Source organism: Quercus suber, unplaced genomic scaffold (genome assembly GCF_002906115.3).
Source record: "Quercus suber isolate HL8 unplaced genomic scaffold, Cork oak 2.0 scaffold_432, whole genome shotgun sequence".
Classification (NCBI taxonomy): Eukaryota; Viridiplantae; Streptophyta; class Magnoliopsida; order Fagales; family Fagaceae; genus Quercus; species Quercus suber.
Window position 1 is genome coordinate 97,663 of NW_027069883.1, and position 17,818 is coordinate 115,480.

General features: G+C 36.0%; 3 protein-coding genes across 6 annotated transcripts; 1 reads left to right on the forward strand and 2 right to left on the reverse strand.

Moving 5' to 3' along the window:
• Nucleotides 1-264: 264 nt before the first annotated feature.
• Nucleotides 265-3,183, forward strand: LOC112010496 (uncharacterized). 3 transcript variants are annotated; one of them, XM_065761869.1, is made up of 5 exons: nucleotides 265-434; nucleotides 554-624; nucleotides 820-945; nucleotides 1,753-1,901; nucleotides 2,888-3,183. In XM_065761869.1, the coding sequence occupies exons 3-5, from the start codon at nucleotides 837-839 to the stop codon at nucleotides 2,963-2,965; spliced, it is 336 nt and encodes a 111-aa protein (XP_065617941.1). In that variant the 5' UTR covers nucleotides 265-434; nucleotides 554-624; nucleotides 820-836; the 3' UTR covers nucleotides 2,966-3,183. The 3 variants fall into 3 exon arrangements, with proteins under 3 accessions (XP_065617941.1, XP_065617942.1, XP_065617940.1); XM_065761870.1 differs by lacking the exon at nucleotides 554-624 and having other exon boundaries at nucleotides 824-945; XM_065761868.1 differs by lacking the exon at nucleotides 554-624 and having other exon boundaries at nucleotides 267-434.
• A 1,022-nt stretch (nucleotides 3,184-4,205) lies between these two features.
• Nucleotides 4,206-7,231, reverse strand: LOC112010504 (uncharacterized). 2 transcript variants are annotated; one of them, XM_024042853.2, is made up of 4 exons: nucleotides 7,113-7,231; nucleotides 5,774-6,669; nucleotides 5,039-5,106; nucleotides 4,206-4,705 (listed from the first exon to the last, which is right to left on the reverse strand). In XM_024042853.2, exons 2-3 carry the CDS (start codon nucleotides 6,297-6,299, stop codon nucleotides 5,084-5,086), a joined length of 549 nt encoding a protein of 182 aa, XP_023898621.1. In that variant the 5' UTR covers nucleotides 6,300-6,669; nucleotides 7,113-7,231; the 3' UTR covers nucleotides 4,206-4,705; nucleotides 5,039-5,083. The 2 variants fall into 2 exon arrangements, with proteins under 2 accessions (XP_023898621.1, XP_065617939.1); XM_065761867.1 differs by lacking the exon at nucleotides 7,113-7,231 and adding an exon at nucleotides 7,030-7,070.
• Nucleotides 7,232-9,911: 2,680 nt separating this feature from the next.
• On the reverse strand, nucleotides 9,912-10,337 carry LOC112019360 (uncharacterized). Its single transcript, XM_024051884.1, has one exon. It carries the CDS (start codon nucleotides 10,335-10,337, stop codon nucleotides 9,912-9,914), a length of 426 nt encoding a protein of 141 aa, XP_023907652.1.
• Between the last annotated feature and the right edge of the window lie 7,481 nt (nucleotides 10,338-17,818).

The window sequence follows — 17,818 nt, forward strand, 5'->3', positions numbered from 1 at the left end:
TATTATAAAATGATATAAAAAGAAATAGTAAAAGAATAGAATATGTGATACAAAGTGTATTATAAAATGATATAAAAAAAAAAAAAAAGAAGAGTAATTTTTTGATATATCAAAATAACATTTGTTTTATAACACCTGATGCTCCGTTTGCATTTGGTGTGCTAAAAATGCTAAATATATAGCATTTGGCACGCCAAACATGAAGAACACCTAAACATCAGATGTGCCAAAAGCTATTTGTTTTTAGCATTTTTTTACTCAACGATTCTCTCTCTCCTCCCTCTCTTCTTCAGTCTTTCTCATTCTCTCTCTCAGGTTTTCTCTCACTCTCTTGGTAGTGTTTGTGGGTTTTGGTGGTTCCGGTTGTGACTGTGGGTGTCGGTGGTTTCGGTTGTGGCGGTGGTTTCATCTCGTCACGGTGGTTGTGGCTCTCGGTAAGTGGTTACAATTTTTCTCGCCGTTAATGGGTTGTGGCTCTCCGTTTGGTGGTTTTTGTTTCACCATTTGTGGGTTTTGTTGGTTTTTCCATTTGGGTTTTTTTGTATTTCTGCAGAAATCACAGTGGCCAGTGGTTATGGGAGGATTTGGTTATGGGTTCACAATAGAGAGAAAAGAGAGATAGAGGTTTTGGGTTTTAGAGAAAATTAATTTTTTTTATTGGTTGTTTATTTAATCTTAATGTATTGTAATGTTAAAAGTAGCAAAAGTAGATTTTTCATTTTTATGCCATTTGAATGAATCACTCTCAAAACCATATTCGAGCTCTGAGTCACTGTTGCTGGGTTTTTGTTGTTTCTGAGTAAACTCTCATTGACACAGGTAGAAAATAGAAGACAATGGCTTGGAGGCAACTAATCTTCAAAACAAGGACAATCTCAATCTCACCACAACCATATCAAACACCTGGCTTCTCTAAATTCTTCTCCAAATCGTCCTTGTATGTTGGTAAGCTTTATTTATTTTTGAGGTTTAACACATACCCATTATTCAATTTTCTCTCTTTGTTTGGTTTTCAAGAAAATAAAAGGGAGAAAAAAATATTGGGTTTTGTAGTTTGTGCTGTTTGAGCTTATATTGCTTTGTAAAGGTTGAAACTTTCGATTGTAAAGGAGAAAGAAATTCTGGGTTTTCTGATTTATGTTGTTGAAGTTCTTGTGAAGATGAGAGATTTACTGAAAGTTGAGCCAAATGGGTGTTTAATGCTAAGATTGAAGAGTTTGATTTCTTTTATAGTTATATGGTTGCTGAGAAAATTTGAGAGAACTTGGGAATGTGAAGAAAATAAATCTGGGTTTAATGATTTATGTTACCTGAATTTAGGCTGTTGTAATGAAAAACACACTTCAACCAAGATAAATGGCTGTGTGAGGGTAAGGTTCGTTCCTTCTAGGATCCTGGATATTGGAAGAATATTAGATACAATCATACAACCATTTGATTATTTTATTTTATTTTATTTTTTTGGCAGCCCAATCTAGATTTATCCTTTGGTTAAACTAGGGAAATGAGAAGAGAAGAAAGAAATTTAGTTTTTTTTTTTTAATTATTTTTCTTTTTGAGTTGCTGTGAATTGTGATAGGCTCAGTTGAGGAGAGGTCTTGTTGTTTCATGCCCTTACTTACAAAGTTACAACTACTTTCATCAAGAAATTGATATATTTTCTTTTATTTCTTTTTGCAATCTAACAGAATATTGAGGGTTTTTAGTAAATTAGATATTGCAATTGAATTTGAGGTTCTGTTTTTGTTGCAGAGAAGGTTGGCATACCTGAATTTTTGAATGGGATAGGGAAAGGTGTTGAAGCCCATGTTGCTAAGCTTGAAACTGAGATTGGTGACTTTCAGAAGCTGCTCGTCATTCGCACTCTCAAGCTTAAGAAACTTGGCATACCATGCCAACAGGTAATCACTAGAAAGTCTCCAGTTATCCTTTTCAAACAATGTGCATGTGTGTTTGGATTTCATCATAATTGTGGTTAGTGATATATTTGTTCAAATAACTAAGTTTTAGGATTTGGGAGAGTTTGCATTTGATAAATATCACTTTGAATTGTGTATTCAGATGTTTTTGATTACTCTTTTAGTAATGTTGCTTCTAAGTCAACCAATATGGTAGATCCATAGAATATATGACTTGTTTGACTGCTAGAACATAATAGGAGTGGTTTATATGTATGTTAATTTGAGAATGTCACTGTAGTGCTCTCTGTCTGCTCTTGTTTCATTTCTGTGTTTGGCCTATTTCAGTGTGAGAAATTGAGCTAGTAATAGTCACTAACAAATTCAATGGATTGTCTGCAAAGCCTATTGGACTAGTGAAGTGATTTCTAGTTTGGCACATAATATTACTAGAATATCAACACTTGGACTTTTGACCATGGTTGCCTTATCTAGATGTCATTTTTGTGACTTGTTGGATAGATGGTAATGGTTTCGTTTCTACCTGTAATTCTTTAATTATGTTTTGAACATCAGCCTTAACACAAATGGATTTCATTTAAAAGATATACAAACCAACAACCAAGCCTTAGTCCTAAATTTTTTAGGGTCAACTATGGATCCTTAATAGAATCAGTCAGGCTCAGCGACATTTATAAGATATGCACGGTGAAAAAAACCGATAAAAAAGATAAGGTATGATAAAGTCTTGTGTATGTATCTCTTATTCTGTTAATAACTTGAAAACGATGACACAAGTCTATTTGGGCACTGATTCCTCTATAGTGATCCTGGTATTCTTTGCTTAGTACTTGTTGAAACTTGTTAATGGAGGGAATACAAGCTGCAGTGTTTAATTAGGATTAGAGGCATGAGTTCATGACCTTAGACATCAGTACTCCACATGGACTTTTGCTCCCTTACATTGACATTTTATTTTTGTTTTGCAGAGGAAGTTGATATTGAAGCATGCCCACAAGTATAGGCTGGGACTGTGGAGGCCTCGAGCTCAGCCTTTAAAATCTTAATTAGTTTTGGAGTGGCTAGTCCTTCAAGGATGAAGAACAAGATAATTGTTTGGTGGAGTTCGTGATAGCTGAACATTTACGCATGAAACTGAAGTTTTGAACAGTTTGGTGTCTTAATGTTTGTAATCCTATAAACAATCTCATGGACCGAGTTTAGTGGTTTAATTCTATATATTCAATGCATAAACAGCATGATCACTGCATGCATTATCATATAATTTCTTCTAACCAGTATGCGGCCCTGTTGTGGATTTCGATTCCAGCTTGCTGTACTAAGTTCATTTTATTGTAAAAGAAGTTTTGAGTCATTTCAGGTTTTACCTGATACATCCCATATGGTTTAATCCTCCAGATGATTAATTGATGAGATGAATAATGCAAATTGTTTAGAAAAAATTGTGGTTTTATTATAAAATGGTATTTATTTATTTTAACTAGAAATAATAAGATTTGGGCCGATGGCTTGTGTCATACACTGGTTTTTTTACCATTAGACCAAGATGGCAGTGAGCATTTTTTTTTAATTATTATTATTTTTTTTTAAGGCAGGATTCAATCCCAAGCTACAGATTTTGTAGAGTGTAGTCTTTTCCATCTAGCGAGTTGAATTCATGACTTACCCTCTTAAGGTAGCTTGGATAAATGGATGGTGACCGTTGGTAAAATGGTCGTATTTGTTTCAGATTGTTACACCCTCACCTCTGCATATCTTTTCTTTTGTCTGATTCAAGATGGCTGGCGGAATTCTTTTCAAAATCACTGGCATTTAACAAGGTGTATAAGGTGAAACTGAAAGTTACAAAAGTCACTTGCCTCTCTTGCCGGATGACACCAGCCCTTTAGGCATCAAATATCCACCATAAAAGGAACTCCATTTACTGCAAGCCTATGGCAATAATTCTTAATCCACCACTGTATGCTCTGTGCCCCATAAGTAATGATAATTTCTGTGGTCAGTTTGGCCATATTACAATGATACCAAATATTTAAGAACACTGCCACACATAGGCCAATTCATGAATAGGCTCAATCAGGGTTCAGAGCTCCAATAGACCCTACTAAAAAGACCTATAGATTATCAACACACATTGTTAGGGACTCCAGCATTTATTGAGTTAAAAAGTGTAACAAAAAATTTAGCAGGATCCAAACACAAGATTTTAGATTTTTCTGCAAATTTACCAAAGCTAAAAAAAATTGTAATTTTTTTGCTCTGTACAAAATTTATGGGACCCAAAAGAGCACAAAATTTAAGATTTTTCTACAACAGCTAAACGAAAGTTTAAATTTTTCTGCAGCTGTACAGAATTTAGCATACTAATTGCCAGTGATGCCTTAGATCATTTCCACCAATCTCATCAATATGAACTAAAAAAAAAAAGATCTTTCTCATACTGATACACCAAGGATAAGTTACCTACTATCTGCAAAATTCTTATCCTCAAAAATACACATTACTTGCAGAAAACAGGAAGCAAACACCTGCTCTAGCCTCTATGTGAGTGCAAGATTCAGCACAAGACCTCCTTATTCAAAATGCTTTAAGTACACAGACATTTTCTACACCAGCACTTGATGGAAAGAGAGCAACATACTTGGGAAACCTAGACTCAGGTCCATTGGTTCACTTGCACAAGCTTGGGAGTTAAAACTAATCATCTTGCATCACACCACCAAATGGTATTGCTGACTCTGGAAATTTGTGGAGAGTTAACAGTCGAAAACTTAAGATGCAAAACCCTGCAATCAATATATTGAATTATAAATAAACTTGACTACAGAATTTATCTTTCATTAAGAGGTGGGAGAGAGTGGAAGTGAAGGCAGCCTTCTCATTTTTCTCTTTGTTCAGTAAATCTCAATTATCACACATGTATAAAAGGAGCACTACTTTTGGAGCTATCTAACACAGAATTTAGAATATTTAGCATTGCTAGTTATCACTTCTAATCAAGTAAAGGTGATGACTATCGGAGGTATCACCAACATTTTATAGAATAGTAAGCTAAATTGGTTAGCCTACCCAAAACAATAATAAGGGGGAAAGGACAAAGGGCTAAGAAGGAGATATACAAGAATTGGCTTGATGCAATTTGAAGAAAGACACTTCTAGAGGCATCACACGCGAGAGCCCAAGATACCTGAAAGTTGACAATTCAGAGACACATTATAATTCTTAGATGAAGGGAAAATATAAGCAGGAAAAAACTACAAGTGAAAAGTAATGACATTATATAGGGGAATCAAATATTGGCACAAGTATTTAGCCCCCATATTCCTTATTCAATTTGCACACTCATGATTTGCTTGTTTAAACCTTTTATATACATTTGCTAAGATTATTACCTTATATTTCTTCTTTTGCAATATTGTCGCTCTTGTCTAGTTGTTCTTTCATATTTGGCATTAACAAATATGACAGACAAGCTTTCCCTAAATCTATTTTGAAATTCTACAGATAGGATAGTACTATCCTATGGTTAAAAAATTCATATCACTGTTGGAATTAAAGAGCAAAAGCATCCTTGAACAGGATAAAAATTCAATAAACCAAAAGGGCCCTGCGTTTATTGTGCTATCACTGACAAAAAAAGTGTGCACAGTACTCATGTAAAAGTAAGACTACGGTTTTTGTTAATCTTCTCCTCTAAAAATTGTCACATAAATGCTAGTTGATTCAGTGATGACCTTTGAGTACAATGATATGAATACAAACAGCAAAAAGAATTGTCAACTAATCAATCAGTGATAACATCATGCAATCTTCAAGGGGTAAGTAGTTACTGTGATTGGTAGAGACAATATTACCTTGGAAGATTATCACCAAGCAAAAGAGAAAGGTGATGACTAGTGCAATAAGATTAGTATTTGATGATGATGCCTTGTCCTTTCTCATCTTCTTCATCTCCCTCCTTTGTTCAATCCTTGCACGCCTCATGCTTGCAAGTTCAGAAATTTCTTTGACCAACTTCATATCGGCTGCATCCAATAATGGCCCATTAGGAGGACGGGGTGGTTTAGGAGGCTTATTAGAGTTCATCTTTTTCCTTTTCTCTTTTTCCATTTTCATGTCTGCCATATTCACTGCCCTTCCCTCCACCTCACCTACCAATATCTCCAAATTCTCACCAGAAAGTAATAGATTTTTACTTGAACCGAACCCATTAGTATCCCAAATTGGTTTATCAAAACCAATATGTCCATTCCTCAACCTGCCTTTCTTAGCACGCATACTGCTCACATTCAAGTTTTTAACTCCATCCTCTTCACTTGTAGTCTCACCACTTTCCAAATCAACAATTGAATCATTTTCCTCTGAATCACTACGATCCATTACAAACCCAATTACCCTCCAACCCTATACCATCAATATTCAAACTTTTCCATAAGAATAGACTCTCCAAATCCCCAATATCAAAACCGCATACTTTCACAAAAAGATAGGAAAACCCACAAATCCTTTTCAGCTAATCCATTTTACTACAATTTAATGAACTCACAATTCAAGTAAATATGACCATGAAACCATCAAAATCACACAAAGAGCCATCAGTTTCTAATTTCTTGACATTCCATATAATAAATTAAAGCTAAAAGGCTTATTCTATCGTTGCATTATCCAAAATAGTCAAAAGGGTGTACCAATCTCATCAATATTAACTATATAAAAAAAAAATGATCTTTCTCATTCCCATTTCTTCTTCCTGCAATTTGACATGAAACCCAAAATAACAAAGTTATACCCATTAACAATATAAAATAAATATTAAACAAACATTCATGAAATTCACAAAGCAACCACATTATTAATTACCCAAATGCCCCATTTGGTTGCAGAGGAAATGTAAGGAAAGCAAAAGTTAGAAATTGTGGAAATAAAAATTTTCATTTTTTTTTCTTTAATTTTGTAAGGAAACAAAAAGCTGGAACTTGCATGAGCCATAAAAAGAGAGTTAAATTGACATAATCAAAAGATGGGTTTTGCATTTTGAGGTAAAGCCAAAAAACCATAAACAAATAAGATTTAGATTTCACAGACATTCTTTTCTCTTGTTATCTTTTACCTCGGTTTTCTCAGCGACCAAATGAAAAGTAACACACAAGCATTTTTAATCAGAGTCACAACAATGATCATCATAAAACGTACCGTTTGTAGAGAGAGCGAGCGAGAGAGAGAGAGAGAGAGAGACTACTGAAAACAAAGAACCAAACCAATGGGCAAACAGCAAACTTAAGCAGACCAGGCTCGTTTGGTAAATACCACCTTATTACTATTACCAATGTGGTGCTGACTTCTTAGTTCCCAAAATGGTGGTCTTTGTGCCACGTAATCTTCCTTTATTGTCTTTTTTATTGATGTTGTTGGTGGTTTTTGGCCTTTTCTGTTTACTTTTAGTTTGTTTTTGGAGTTTGATTTTTGACATTTACAAACCAATCTCTCTGTAAAATATTAGTCTTAAAAGAGGTTTTTTTAATTTTTTGGAAATCTTTTAAAAAATAAACAAGAATATTTATTAGAATACGCACGAAAATAATAATATTAGTATTTTAAACCGAATTTATAATGCATTATTTAACCAGAGTACAACTACAAAAGGGCATAATCTTTATAGTTGTAAACTAGAGTTATAAATAGCGGACACTAGATATTTCTTACGTGTAAGACTCAATATATGAGATTTAAATCAACTCGATATAATTTGAGACTTAAAACAATAAATTTATTAAATGAAATATTTTATATTTAAATATGAATTAATAAATTTATTTAATATTGACTAAACTAATATTATTTTGATGAATTAAACACATAACTTAATGAATTAAAACTAATCAAGGTTAATTTTATATAGAGAGTCAAAATCATGGTTCAAGTATAAAATTTAACCCAAAAAAATATTTATTTTTTGAAAATGAGGTCTAGTTTATCTTGGATAAGACAATACATGGATAAGTAAAGTTATAATCCAATTTTCAATTTTTATTTTAGAGTTAAGAGAGAGAGAGAGAGAGAGAGAGAGAGAGAGAGAGAGAGATTATTTGGTGTGCACCCATATAAGAGATTATAGGTGACTAATGTTGACAATTTACCAAGTAGGATATTGATGTGCAAAAATTGAAATTTCCAATTGTTAGGGAAAATTATTCATTACTAATGATTAGACACATTTAATAATTTTTTTTCTTTATTGTGTTAAACAATTTAGGGTTTTTATTGATATAATATTTTGAAAACCTTTTAGGAGGTGGGAAAAATAGTGTATATATCAATTATTTATTTATTTATTTTAAAAACCAATTGTTTTCATAAAATTTCCGGTACTTTTTAGTTTTTATAATGATGGTGAAACCTTTTTATAAAGGGGGTGTGGCCTTTTTGTAATTCCGCTTAGGCTTAGTCCTAGATGCAGCACTGACATGATCTACACGTGCTATGAGAGGATGACTCATAAAACTGTGTTATGAGATATTAACAACTTTTGAATCTATGTTTGGTATGCAAAGAAGCAACAAAATATACACTACCAAAATTAATCTTTATTTAACTGAAAGTCTAAATTCAAAGAGCAATCAAAGGCCATTCTAAACTTCGATCCAATACTCGATCCATTATGTAAGCTTTTAACATTTATTCATGAAGAAATTTTTTAGTTTTGAGAAACAAGTCAACCATCATATTAATCAGAGGATGATAAATCAGCAGTTACAAAATTATTAATATTAGGAGGAATAGAGTCCATCTAGACTAAAAGTGAAAAAGATTACCTAACTCTCCTAGCTCATGTGTTACCGCATCGCATTGCCTATATGTGAGAGAAAGACCAATTCTAAAGATAGTTGATAAAGAATATAGTGTCTTTTATCATATGACCCAGGGCGGAGTAAAGTATATCACATTTCTTTAAGGCATTAACGACAACCTCTGGTCTGAATTACCTTCAAAGATTGAGTTACCAGGTCCAATTTCCTAAACAAAAAGGACTGCTCTCCTAGCTGCCATAAACTCTAGAAATTTCTTGATTGGATTTAATTCTCAATCCAAGATTTTATTTTCACTTTCATATTTGGAGTGTAAGTATCATAAGAAAACAAAGATCATTTGGGTATAATTCATTGGCTTTTGAAACTCAGTAAACTATCGAATTTTAAAATAAAAGGAAAAAAGAAAAAAAGAAAAAGAAACACGCCCAGTTATATAAACTGTTGCTCTATTAGTGAAATTTGCACTGTGTGTTTGGCATAAATTATTTTTGCCAACTTATTTTACTATTCAACTTATTTTTATTACTATTCATGAGTCCCACAGAATTTTTTGATACTGTTTTTGGGCCCTAGTATACTATTTTGGCTAACTTTTACTTTTATTTACAGTACTTTTAGCAAAAAATTTTAAGTTTCAACAAAATAAACAGATCACAAATAGATACGTAATAAATATTAGGCTGAATTTTAATATCTTGAATTTCAGTTTCATATGCATTTATCTCAAGAAAAACAAAATTTGAAATCTACATTGTTGTTGAGGTCAAGATTCTGCTAAGGATAAGATGACAGACTGCATTAGATCTTTATATTAATTGGATTGCCAAGCAATTGAGACCATAGTTTTTCCCCTTATAAAAGCTAAAAACAATCAAGCTCATATACATGCTGAAATAATATGTAAGGTACGCAATATAGAGTCAAATAAACATTCACTTTGATTTGACCCATGTTTAACACAAACATAAATTTATTCAAAAATAGTTTCAATACCAAAACTCATGTATCATCATCATCGGAATTGGGGTCCACCTTACGTAACAATTTGTCCACTATTACATAAGAAGTATGGCATTGTGCACTGCATACTTGATCTGTTCCATTGAGAACTCTCTGGCATTCCAATCTGGGCATTCGCCATTTGGTTCCTCTATATGCATTCCAACTTCATCAGCCAACTCTTTTAATCCATACCCCTCGATGTTGGTTTCCTCAGAATCCTTGCAAAAAGATAACCAACATCAATGCCTGTCCCACATTGTATATCATCAGATTGTAGCGCTTGAATTATGTTACTCATTCCTGTACCCAGAAAACAATAAGTCTCATCAGCCAGAAACTGCTTGAGAGTCTTAGGAACACAGTCCAAGCAGCTCAATTTGATGATCAAACAATAATGAGCACCGATACAAAGAATCAACACTTTGCCTGTTGGTGTATTATTATAGTCGAGTCCAACAACAAGCCTCTCATGTAATGAATCCTTCAAACCATTAATCATAGCAACAACCAAAGCAGAATTATCGGCCACAAATACCTTTACTTTTGAACCATTTATTTCAATTTCACATAAACCTATTTTTGAAAGGTATTCCGCTAAGCGCCACATAGTCAACATATTCAAAACAACGCTTCTTGTACTAGCAAGAAAACTACAAGTAAAGAAAGAAATTGCCTGTGGATGTTTATATAGAGGCCAAGTCAAGGTGAATTTATTTATCAGAAAAAGAAAAGGTCCAGGCAAGGTGAATTTATCGCTAGAAATTAATTCATATAGGAGAATCCGAAAGGGTTTTTTTTTTTATAAATTTTTTATGGGAATTAATTGAAGGGGTGGAAAGTCAAGAGTTGCACTGTTAGAATGGTTGTGATTTGTGATTATCCATGCTTCAAAATTTTCTGATTTTGTTGTGTGGATGGAAACTATTCCATTACTAGTTTATGATGTAATTCTGGTTGATTCAGCCAATCTATCATAATAAAGCTAAACAAGTTGGTTTCTCAAAAAAATGCATTGCCTATATGTGAGAGAAAGACCAATTCTAAAGATAGTTGATAAAGAATATAGTGTCTTTTATCATATGACCCAGGGCGGAGTAAAGTATATCACATTTCTTTAAGGCATTAACGACAACCTCTGGTCTGAATTACCTTCAAAGATTGAGTTACCAGGTCCAATTTCCTAAACAAAAAGGACTGCTCTCCTAGCTGCCATAAACTCTAGAAATTTCTTGATTGGATTTAATTCTCAATCCAAGATTTTATTTTCACTTTCATATTTGGAGTGTAAGTATCATAAGAAAACAAAGATCATTTGGGTATAATTCATTGGCTTTTGAAACTCAGTAAACTATCGAATTTTAAAATAAAAGGAAAAAAGAAAAAAAGAAAAAGAAACATGCCCAGTTATATAAACTGTTGCTCTATTAGTGAAATTTGCACTGTGTGTTTGGCATAAATTATTTTTGTCAACTTATTTTACTATTCAACTTATTTTTATTACTATTCATGAGTCCCACAGAATTTTTTGATACTGTTTTTGGGCCATACTATACTATTTTGGCTAACTTTTACTTTTATTTACAGTACTTTTAGCAAAAAATTTTAAGTTTCAACAAAATAAACAGATCCCAAATAGATACGTAATAAATATTAGGCTGAATTTTAATATCTTGAATTTCAGTTTCATATGCATTTATCTCAAGAAAAATAAAATTTGAAATCTACATTGTTGTTGAGGTCAAGATTCTGCTAAGGATAAGATGACAGACTGCATTAGATCTTTATATATTTTTTTTTTTGAGAACAAAAAAAGGGGACTCACGTGTGGCAGTCATTGTCCCACGCCCCATGGTACAGTTGGGTAAGCCCATGGGTACCACCAGCTCGAACTGGAACTCGGAAACTTCGAACCCACACACACCCTAAGCTCTATTGATTTCTGGGACTTCCAGAAATTGCAATTACAGTCCTCGTGAGAACTCGAACCTGGGATGTGGTGAAGCCTCAGCAGTCACCTACCAGTTGTACCGCACCCGCTGGTGGTGCATTAGATCTTTATATTAATTGGATTGCCAAGCAATTGAGACCATAGTTTTTCCCCTTATAAAAGATTAAAACAATCAAGCTCATATACATGCTGAAATAATATGTAAGGTACGCAATATAGAGTCAAATAAACATTCACTTTGATTTGACCCATGTTTAACACAAACATAAACTTATTCAAAAATAGTTTGAATACCAAAACTCATGTATCATCATCATCGGAATTGGGGTCCACCTTACGTAACAATTTGTCCACTATTACATAAGAAGTATTGGCATTGTGCACTGCATACTTGATCTGTTCCATTGAGAACTCTCTGGCATTCCAATCTGGGCATTCGCCAATTGGTTCCTCTATATGCATTCCAACTTCATCAGCCAACTCTTTTAATCCATACCCCTCGATGTTGGGTTTCCTCAGAATCCTAGCAAAAGATAACCAACATCAATGCCTGTCCCACATTGTATATCATCAGATTGTAGTGCTTGAATTATGTTACTCATTCCTGTACCCAGAAAACAATAAGTCTCATCAGCCAGAAACTGCTTGAGAGTCTTAGGAACACAGTCCAAGCAGCTCAATTTGAAACACAAAACCTTTCACTCCAATGAATTGGAGGGTGAGTGAAGAAATGACGGAAGTTCTGTAAGAATTTGGTACACTGATGCTATTCCAAGTAAAATCCATGTTCAATAGAGAATTCATAGAAGTTTGGGTTATCAGTGATTGCTTAAACTTGGTTTTCTTAATACTATTTAGCTTGGACGCCTTGAAGCTTCTGCCAGTGTTTATATTTGGTCATACGGCTCTTACTAGGATCAAAATATAGAGGCCAAGTCAAGGTGAATTTATTCCCCAAAAAAAAAAAAGTGTAATCAACACTAATCATTTAATATTCCCAAAAAAAAAAAAAAAAAAAAAATCATTTAANAATTTCTCCATATCAAATCCACTCCCAATACTCTCATCAAATTTCTTGCGGATTGTACTCTGTTTTGTGAGTACAGGAATAGAAGACGAAGTTAATTTTGTTCTACACGATCGACATAATTTAGAATGTAGAACAGGCATTAAAGTTGGTCATTTTGCTTCCAGCGTTCTGATGAAAGCCAACATTGTGAAGTATGGATTAGTAGAGTTGGCAAGTGAAGTTGGAATGGATATAAAGGAACCATTTGGTGAACGCCCTGACTGGAGTGCTAGAGTTTCTCACAGTACAAATCAAAGTATGCAGTGCACAATGCCTATGCTCTACTTTATTGGGAACAAGTTGGTGGAAATGCTTCAAAGTCAGTGGATTTAACAGCATTCTATGATCCATAGATGTTGGTTTTCAAAATATATGTGAAGAAAATAAATTACTTATTTTGTTAGGCGTGACTATATATATATACAAGAGCCTTGTATTAGGTGTGGTTTCATTTTAAATAAATGTTTAATTTGATCATGAATGATGATAAATTAAGCTCGTCACATGTTTCTGCTTTTTATCCTCCTCTTCTTTTATTTTTATTTTTTCCTTTCAAAAGGTGACAAAAGAGGGTTCAAAACCTAATTTTCTCTACATAATAAATCGGAAAATGTCACAAAATTACGAGATTCATGACCATTTGTTGGAGTTAAGAGAGTCACAATCCATTGACAAGATGGATTATGCTCAGTAGTTTTTTTTTTTTTTTTTTGAAAATTTAGTTAATGTTTAGTTGGGAACATGAATTAACTTGAGTTGTTATGATATTAAATCTCATGTGATAAAAATCACTACAAATCAAATACCATTAAAACAATGTAACTTTTGACTTCCCATTTTCCTTAGTTATTGAAGACTCCATTTTCCAATGGGAATATGCTAATGGTCTAAATTCATTTGATCATTCAGCTCTATGTAATTAAATCCCATTGAAAAAAAAAACCTTTGAATTCACCTAGATTAATTAATTCCTAGCAATAAACTAACCTTGATTTTTTTTTTTTGTTTTTTTAATGAATAATTCAGCTTGACTTGCCTCTTTTTTTTCTTTTTCTTTTTTTTTTTAATACCAAATAAGACTTGGCCTCTATTTGGTTGAGTTAGGACAAAACAATGACCAATACCATTAGAAACTCTGAAAAAGAATGATACAAATTTTAGTTGTAAAGTAACCATCACACCAAGGGAGTTCATTTTATTTAAATATTAGTTTTTTTTTTTTTTTTTGGTATTATTTTATTTGTTGCAGAGTGGATTTGATATGGAGAAATTGGATGATCAAACAAGAAGTTCTGATGAGGAAAATTTTGGACCAACCCTAAAAAGGAACGGTTAAATTAAAGCTCGAAAGGGAAGATCGTCCCTCAAAAGGGATGATCAGTCCCTAAAAGGGACGATCAGTCCCAGAGAGACGACTAGCCCCCACGAAGTACAACCCTCCAAGGGTCGATGGGTCAGACGATCCCTGATCCAAACGACCCATCTCTTAGGGCTTCCCCACGGCTATGTGGGGCCCATTCACACATCCTTACGTGGAAATTATTGCACACTACGACCAAAGGCCCTACCACTCAAGCAGAATGATCAGGAGCCAAACGATGAAAACAACAGGCAAAATAGGGATGAACGTGACAACGATCGTCCCTCAATGAATGACCATCAAGAGAAGGACAACCAAGAGGAAAGCAATGCCATTAGTAGACGGGACCAGCAGGATACTAGTCGTCCTTCCGAGCTGGAATTCAGCACATTGCACATGGCACAAGAGATGCAGACGATGAAAGAGAAGACGAATATGATGATGAATGCCCTAAAGGGTCGGGTGTCCACTAGCTTGGATGAACTAGTCCATTGCACTGAATCTCCTTTCACGACACTGGTCACATTTTTCCCACTTTCAGCCAATCTCATAATGCTGCAAGTGGAAGCCTACGATGGATTGAGGGACCCTCTTGACCATCTGAAATAATTCAAAACCCCCATGCATTTACAAGGGGTTCTGGACGAGATCATGTGTAAAGCCTTCCCCACTACACTTAAAGGACCAACCCGAGTATGGTTCAGGAAGATAACTCCTAATACTATCTCAACCTTCAAGGAATTGAGTGGGCTTTTCGTCACATATTTCATTGGAGGTCAGCGATACAAGAGGTCCTTGGCAAGACTTCTAAACATCAAGCAGCAGGATGATGAGAGCTTGTGGTTGTATGTCACTTAGTTCAACAAGAAGGCACTACTAATCAACAAAGTCGACGATAAAGTCTTGGTCACAGCCTTCACCAACGGACTCCAATCTGAAAAATTCGTATTCTCAGTTTACAAGAACAACCCGAAGACCATGGCTAACATGTTATACCGAGCCATGAAGTATATGAACGCTAAGGATGCCATGATTGCTAGAGGGGGCGGATCGAAGAAAAGAGAGAAGTATGACGTTCCTCATCTGGAGAGGGGAAGGAAGGTAGCTAGAACAGGCGATGGAAGGGACGAATGAAGGTCAAGACCCCCGCCAGGGCGAATAGCCAATTTCACTCCGCTCAACGCCCCACTTGATCAGGTTTTGATGCAAATCAGGGACGACCCCGCTTTGTCATGGCCCGGTAAGCTAATGGGCGACCCAAACAGGAAGGCCAAGGAATAATTACTGCCACTTCCACCATGGCCATAAGCACGACACCTCCGATTGCTATGACCTAAAGTAACAGATAGAAGCCTTCATTAGACAAGGAAAATTGCAATGGTTCGTAGGGTAAGAAAGGGCAAAAGAAAACCCACCAAGGGACCAAGAACCAAATTGACGAGTTGAGGAGTGACCCTGAGCTCCACTTGAAGAGATACTAGTGATCGTCAAGGGAGGCACAACGATCGAATCGTCGAGGAAAGCAAGGAAGACATACGTACATATGGTGCAAATTGTCCAACTCACCAGTCGTCCACCCAAGCTTTTTTGGATGGACGACCCGGTGATCAGCTTCACTGAAGAGGATGCCCGACGGGTCCATTACCCATATGACGATGCCTTGGTGATCAATCTGAACATTGCAGACTTTAATACCTGATGGGTCCTAGTGGACAACGGAACCTCAACTGATATCCTCTAATACCCATCCTTCCAACAGATGAGGATCGGTAGGGAATGACTCACACCATCAGACGCCCCTCTAGTGGGCTTTGGTGGAGCGAATGTTATACCCGTCAGATCTGTTACATTGCCGGTTACCATCGGCACCTATCTTCAGCAAATCACAAGGGATGTCACTTTCTTGGTAGTAGATTGCTCACCAACTTACAATGTCATCATAAGGCGACCAATGCTTAACACATGGAGGGCAGCTACATCCACATATCACCTACTACTGAAGTTCCCAACGGAGTATGGGATAGGAGAGGCCTAAGGAGATCAGGTGGCAGCCCAGGAATGCTATGTGGCCATGCTGGAGATGGACGAACAAGTAACCACCATGAACATTGAGAAGCGACGAGTAAATGTAGAGCTGGTAGAGGAATTGGAGACCATCTCCCTAGATGAAGGACACCCAGATCGGGTCATTTGCATCGGCACACAAGCTAACCCTTCAATTCGAGATAGGCTGATCCTTTTCCTAAGAAACAACTTGGACATTTTTGCTTGGAGCCATGAAGATATGCCTAGGATCGACCCGAGCATCATGGTCCATCAGCTTAATGTTTCCCCATCCTTTCCACCCGTCCGCCAAAGAAAACGGGTCTTCGCCCAAGAAAGGGACAATGCTATAGCTGAAGAGGTCCATAAACTATTGGAAGCAGGCTTCATTAGAGAGGTTTACTACCTCAAATGGTTGGCCCATGTGGTTATGGTCAAGAAAGCAAATGAAAAGTAGAGAATGTGTGTGGCTTCACTGACCTAAATAAAGCCTGTCCAAAGGATAGCTACTCCCTCCCACGGATCGATCTCCTCGTGGATTTGACAGTTGGACACTAGTTGTTAAGCTTCATGGATGCTTTCTCCAGATACAACCAGATCAAGCTTGAGGAATCAGACCAAGAGAAGACATCGTTCGTCACTAGCCAAGACCTTTTTTGCTGCAAGGTCATGCCCTTCGGACTAAAGAATGCGGGAGCAACATACTAAAGGCTTGTGAACAAGATGTTTTCACTACAGATCTGATGGAATGTTGAGGTATACATAGATGACATGTTGGTGAAAAGAAAAGAGGAGGATCATAACCTAAATGATCTTGAGGAAGCATTTGGGACTCTTCGCCTCTACAAAATGAAGCTCAACCCCAGCAAATGTGCGTTCGGGGTATCGTCGAGAAAGTTCATTGGCTTCACGGTATCCCAAAAGGGCATTAAAGCAAATCCCAATAAAATCGAAGCGATCTTAGAGATGAGCCCCCTGAAGAACGTCAATGAGAGTAAAGCCAAAACAGAAGAGTTACGGCACTCAATAGATTCGTCTCAATGGCAAAGAAAAAATGCCTACCATTCTTCAGGATCCTAAGGAAAGCTTTTGAATGGACCGATGAATGTTAGAAAGCATTCAAAGAACTGAAGGCATACTTGGCCTCCCTACCACTCCTAAGTCTATCAAAACCCAATGAAGATCTCTTCCTATATTTGGTCGTATCTCCTACAGCTGTCAATTCAGCCCTGATCCAAGAAAATGATCACGTACAATTGCCAGTGTACTACACAAGCAGAGCATTCAGGGGGGCAGAGGCGAGATACCCACCTATGGAGAAGTTAGCCTTCGCTTTAATCATAACAACCCGCAAGCTTAGGCTATACTTCTAAGCACATACTATAGTGGTTCAAACGAACAAGCTTCTTCGGAAGACAATGGATAAACTAAAGGCCGTCGGATGATTGGTCTTATAGGTGATAGAGCTGAGTGAATTCGACATACAGTACCGCCTAAGGACGGCGATCAAGGCCCATGCCTTAGTTGACTTCATTGCAGAATTCACAACGAGCAAAACAGACGATTAAGGGGCAACCCCTTGGAAGGTCCAAACGGACGGATCATCCAATAAACGAGCTGGAGGGATCAAAGTGGTCGCTCGATCCCCCGAAGGGGATATCATCGAAT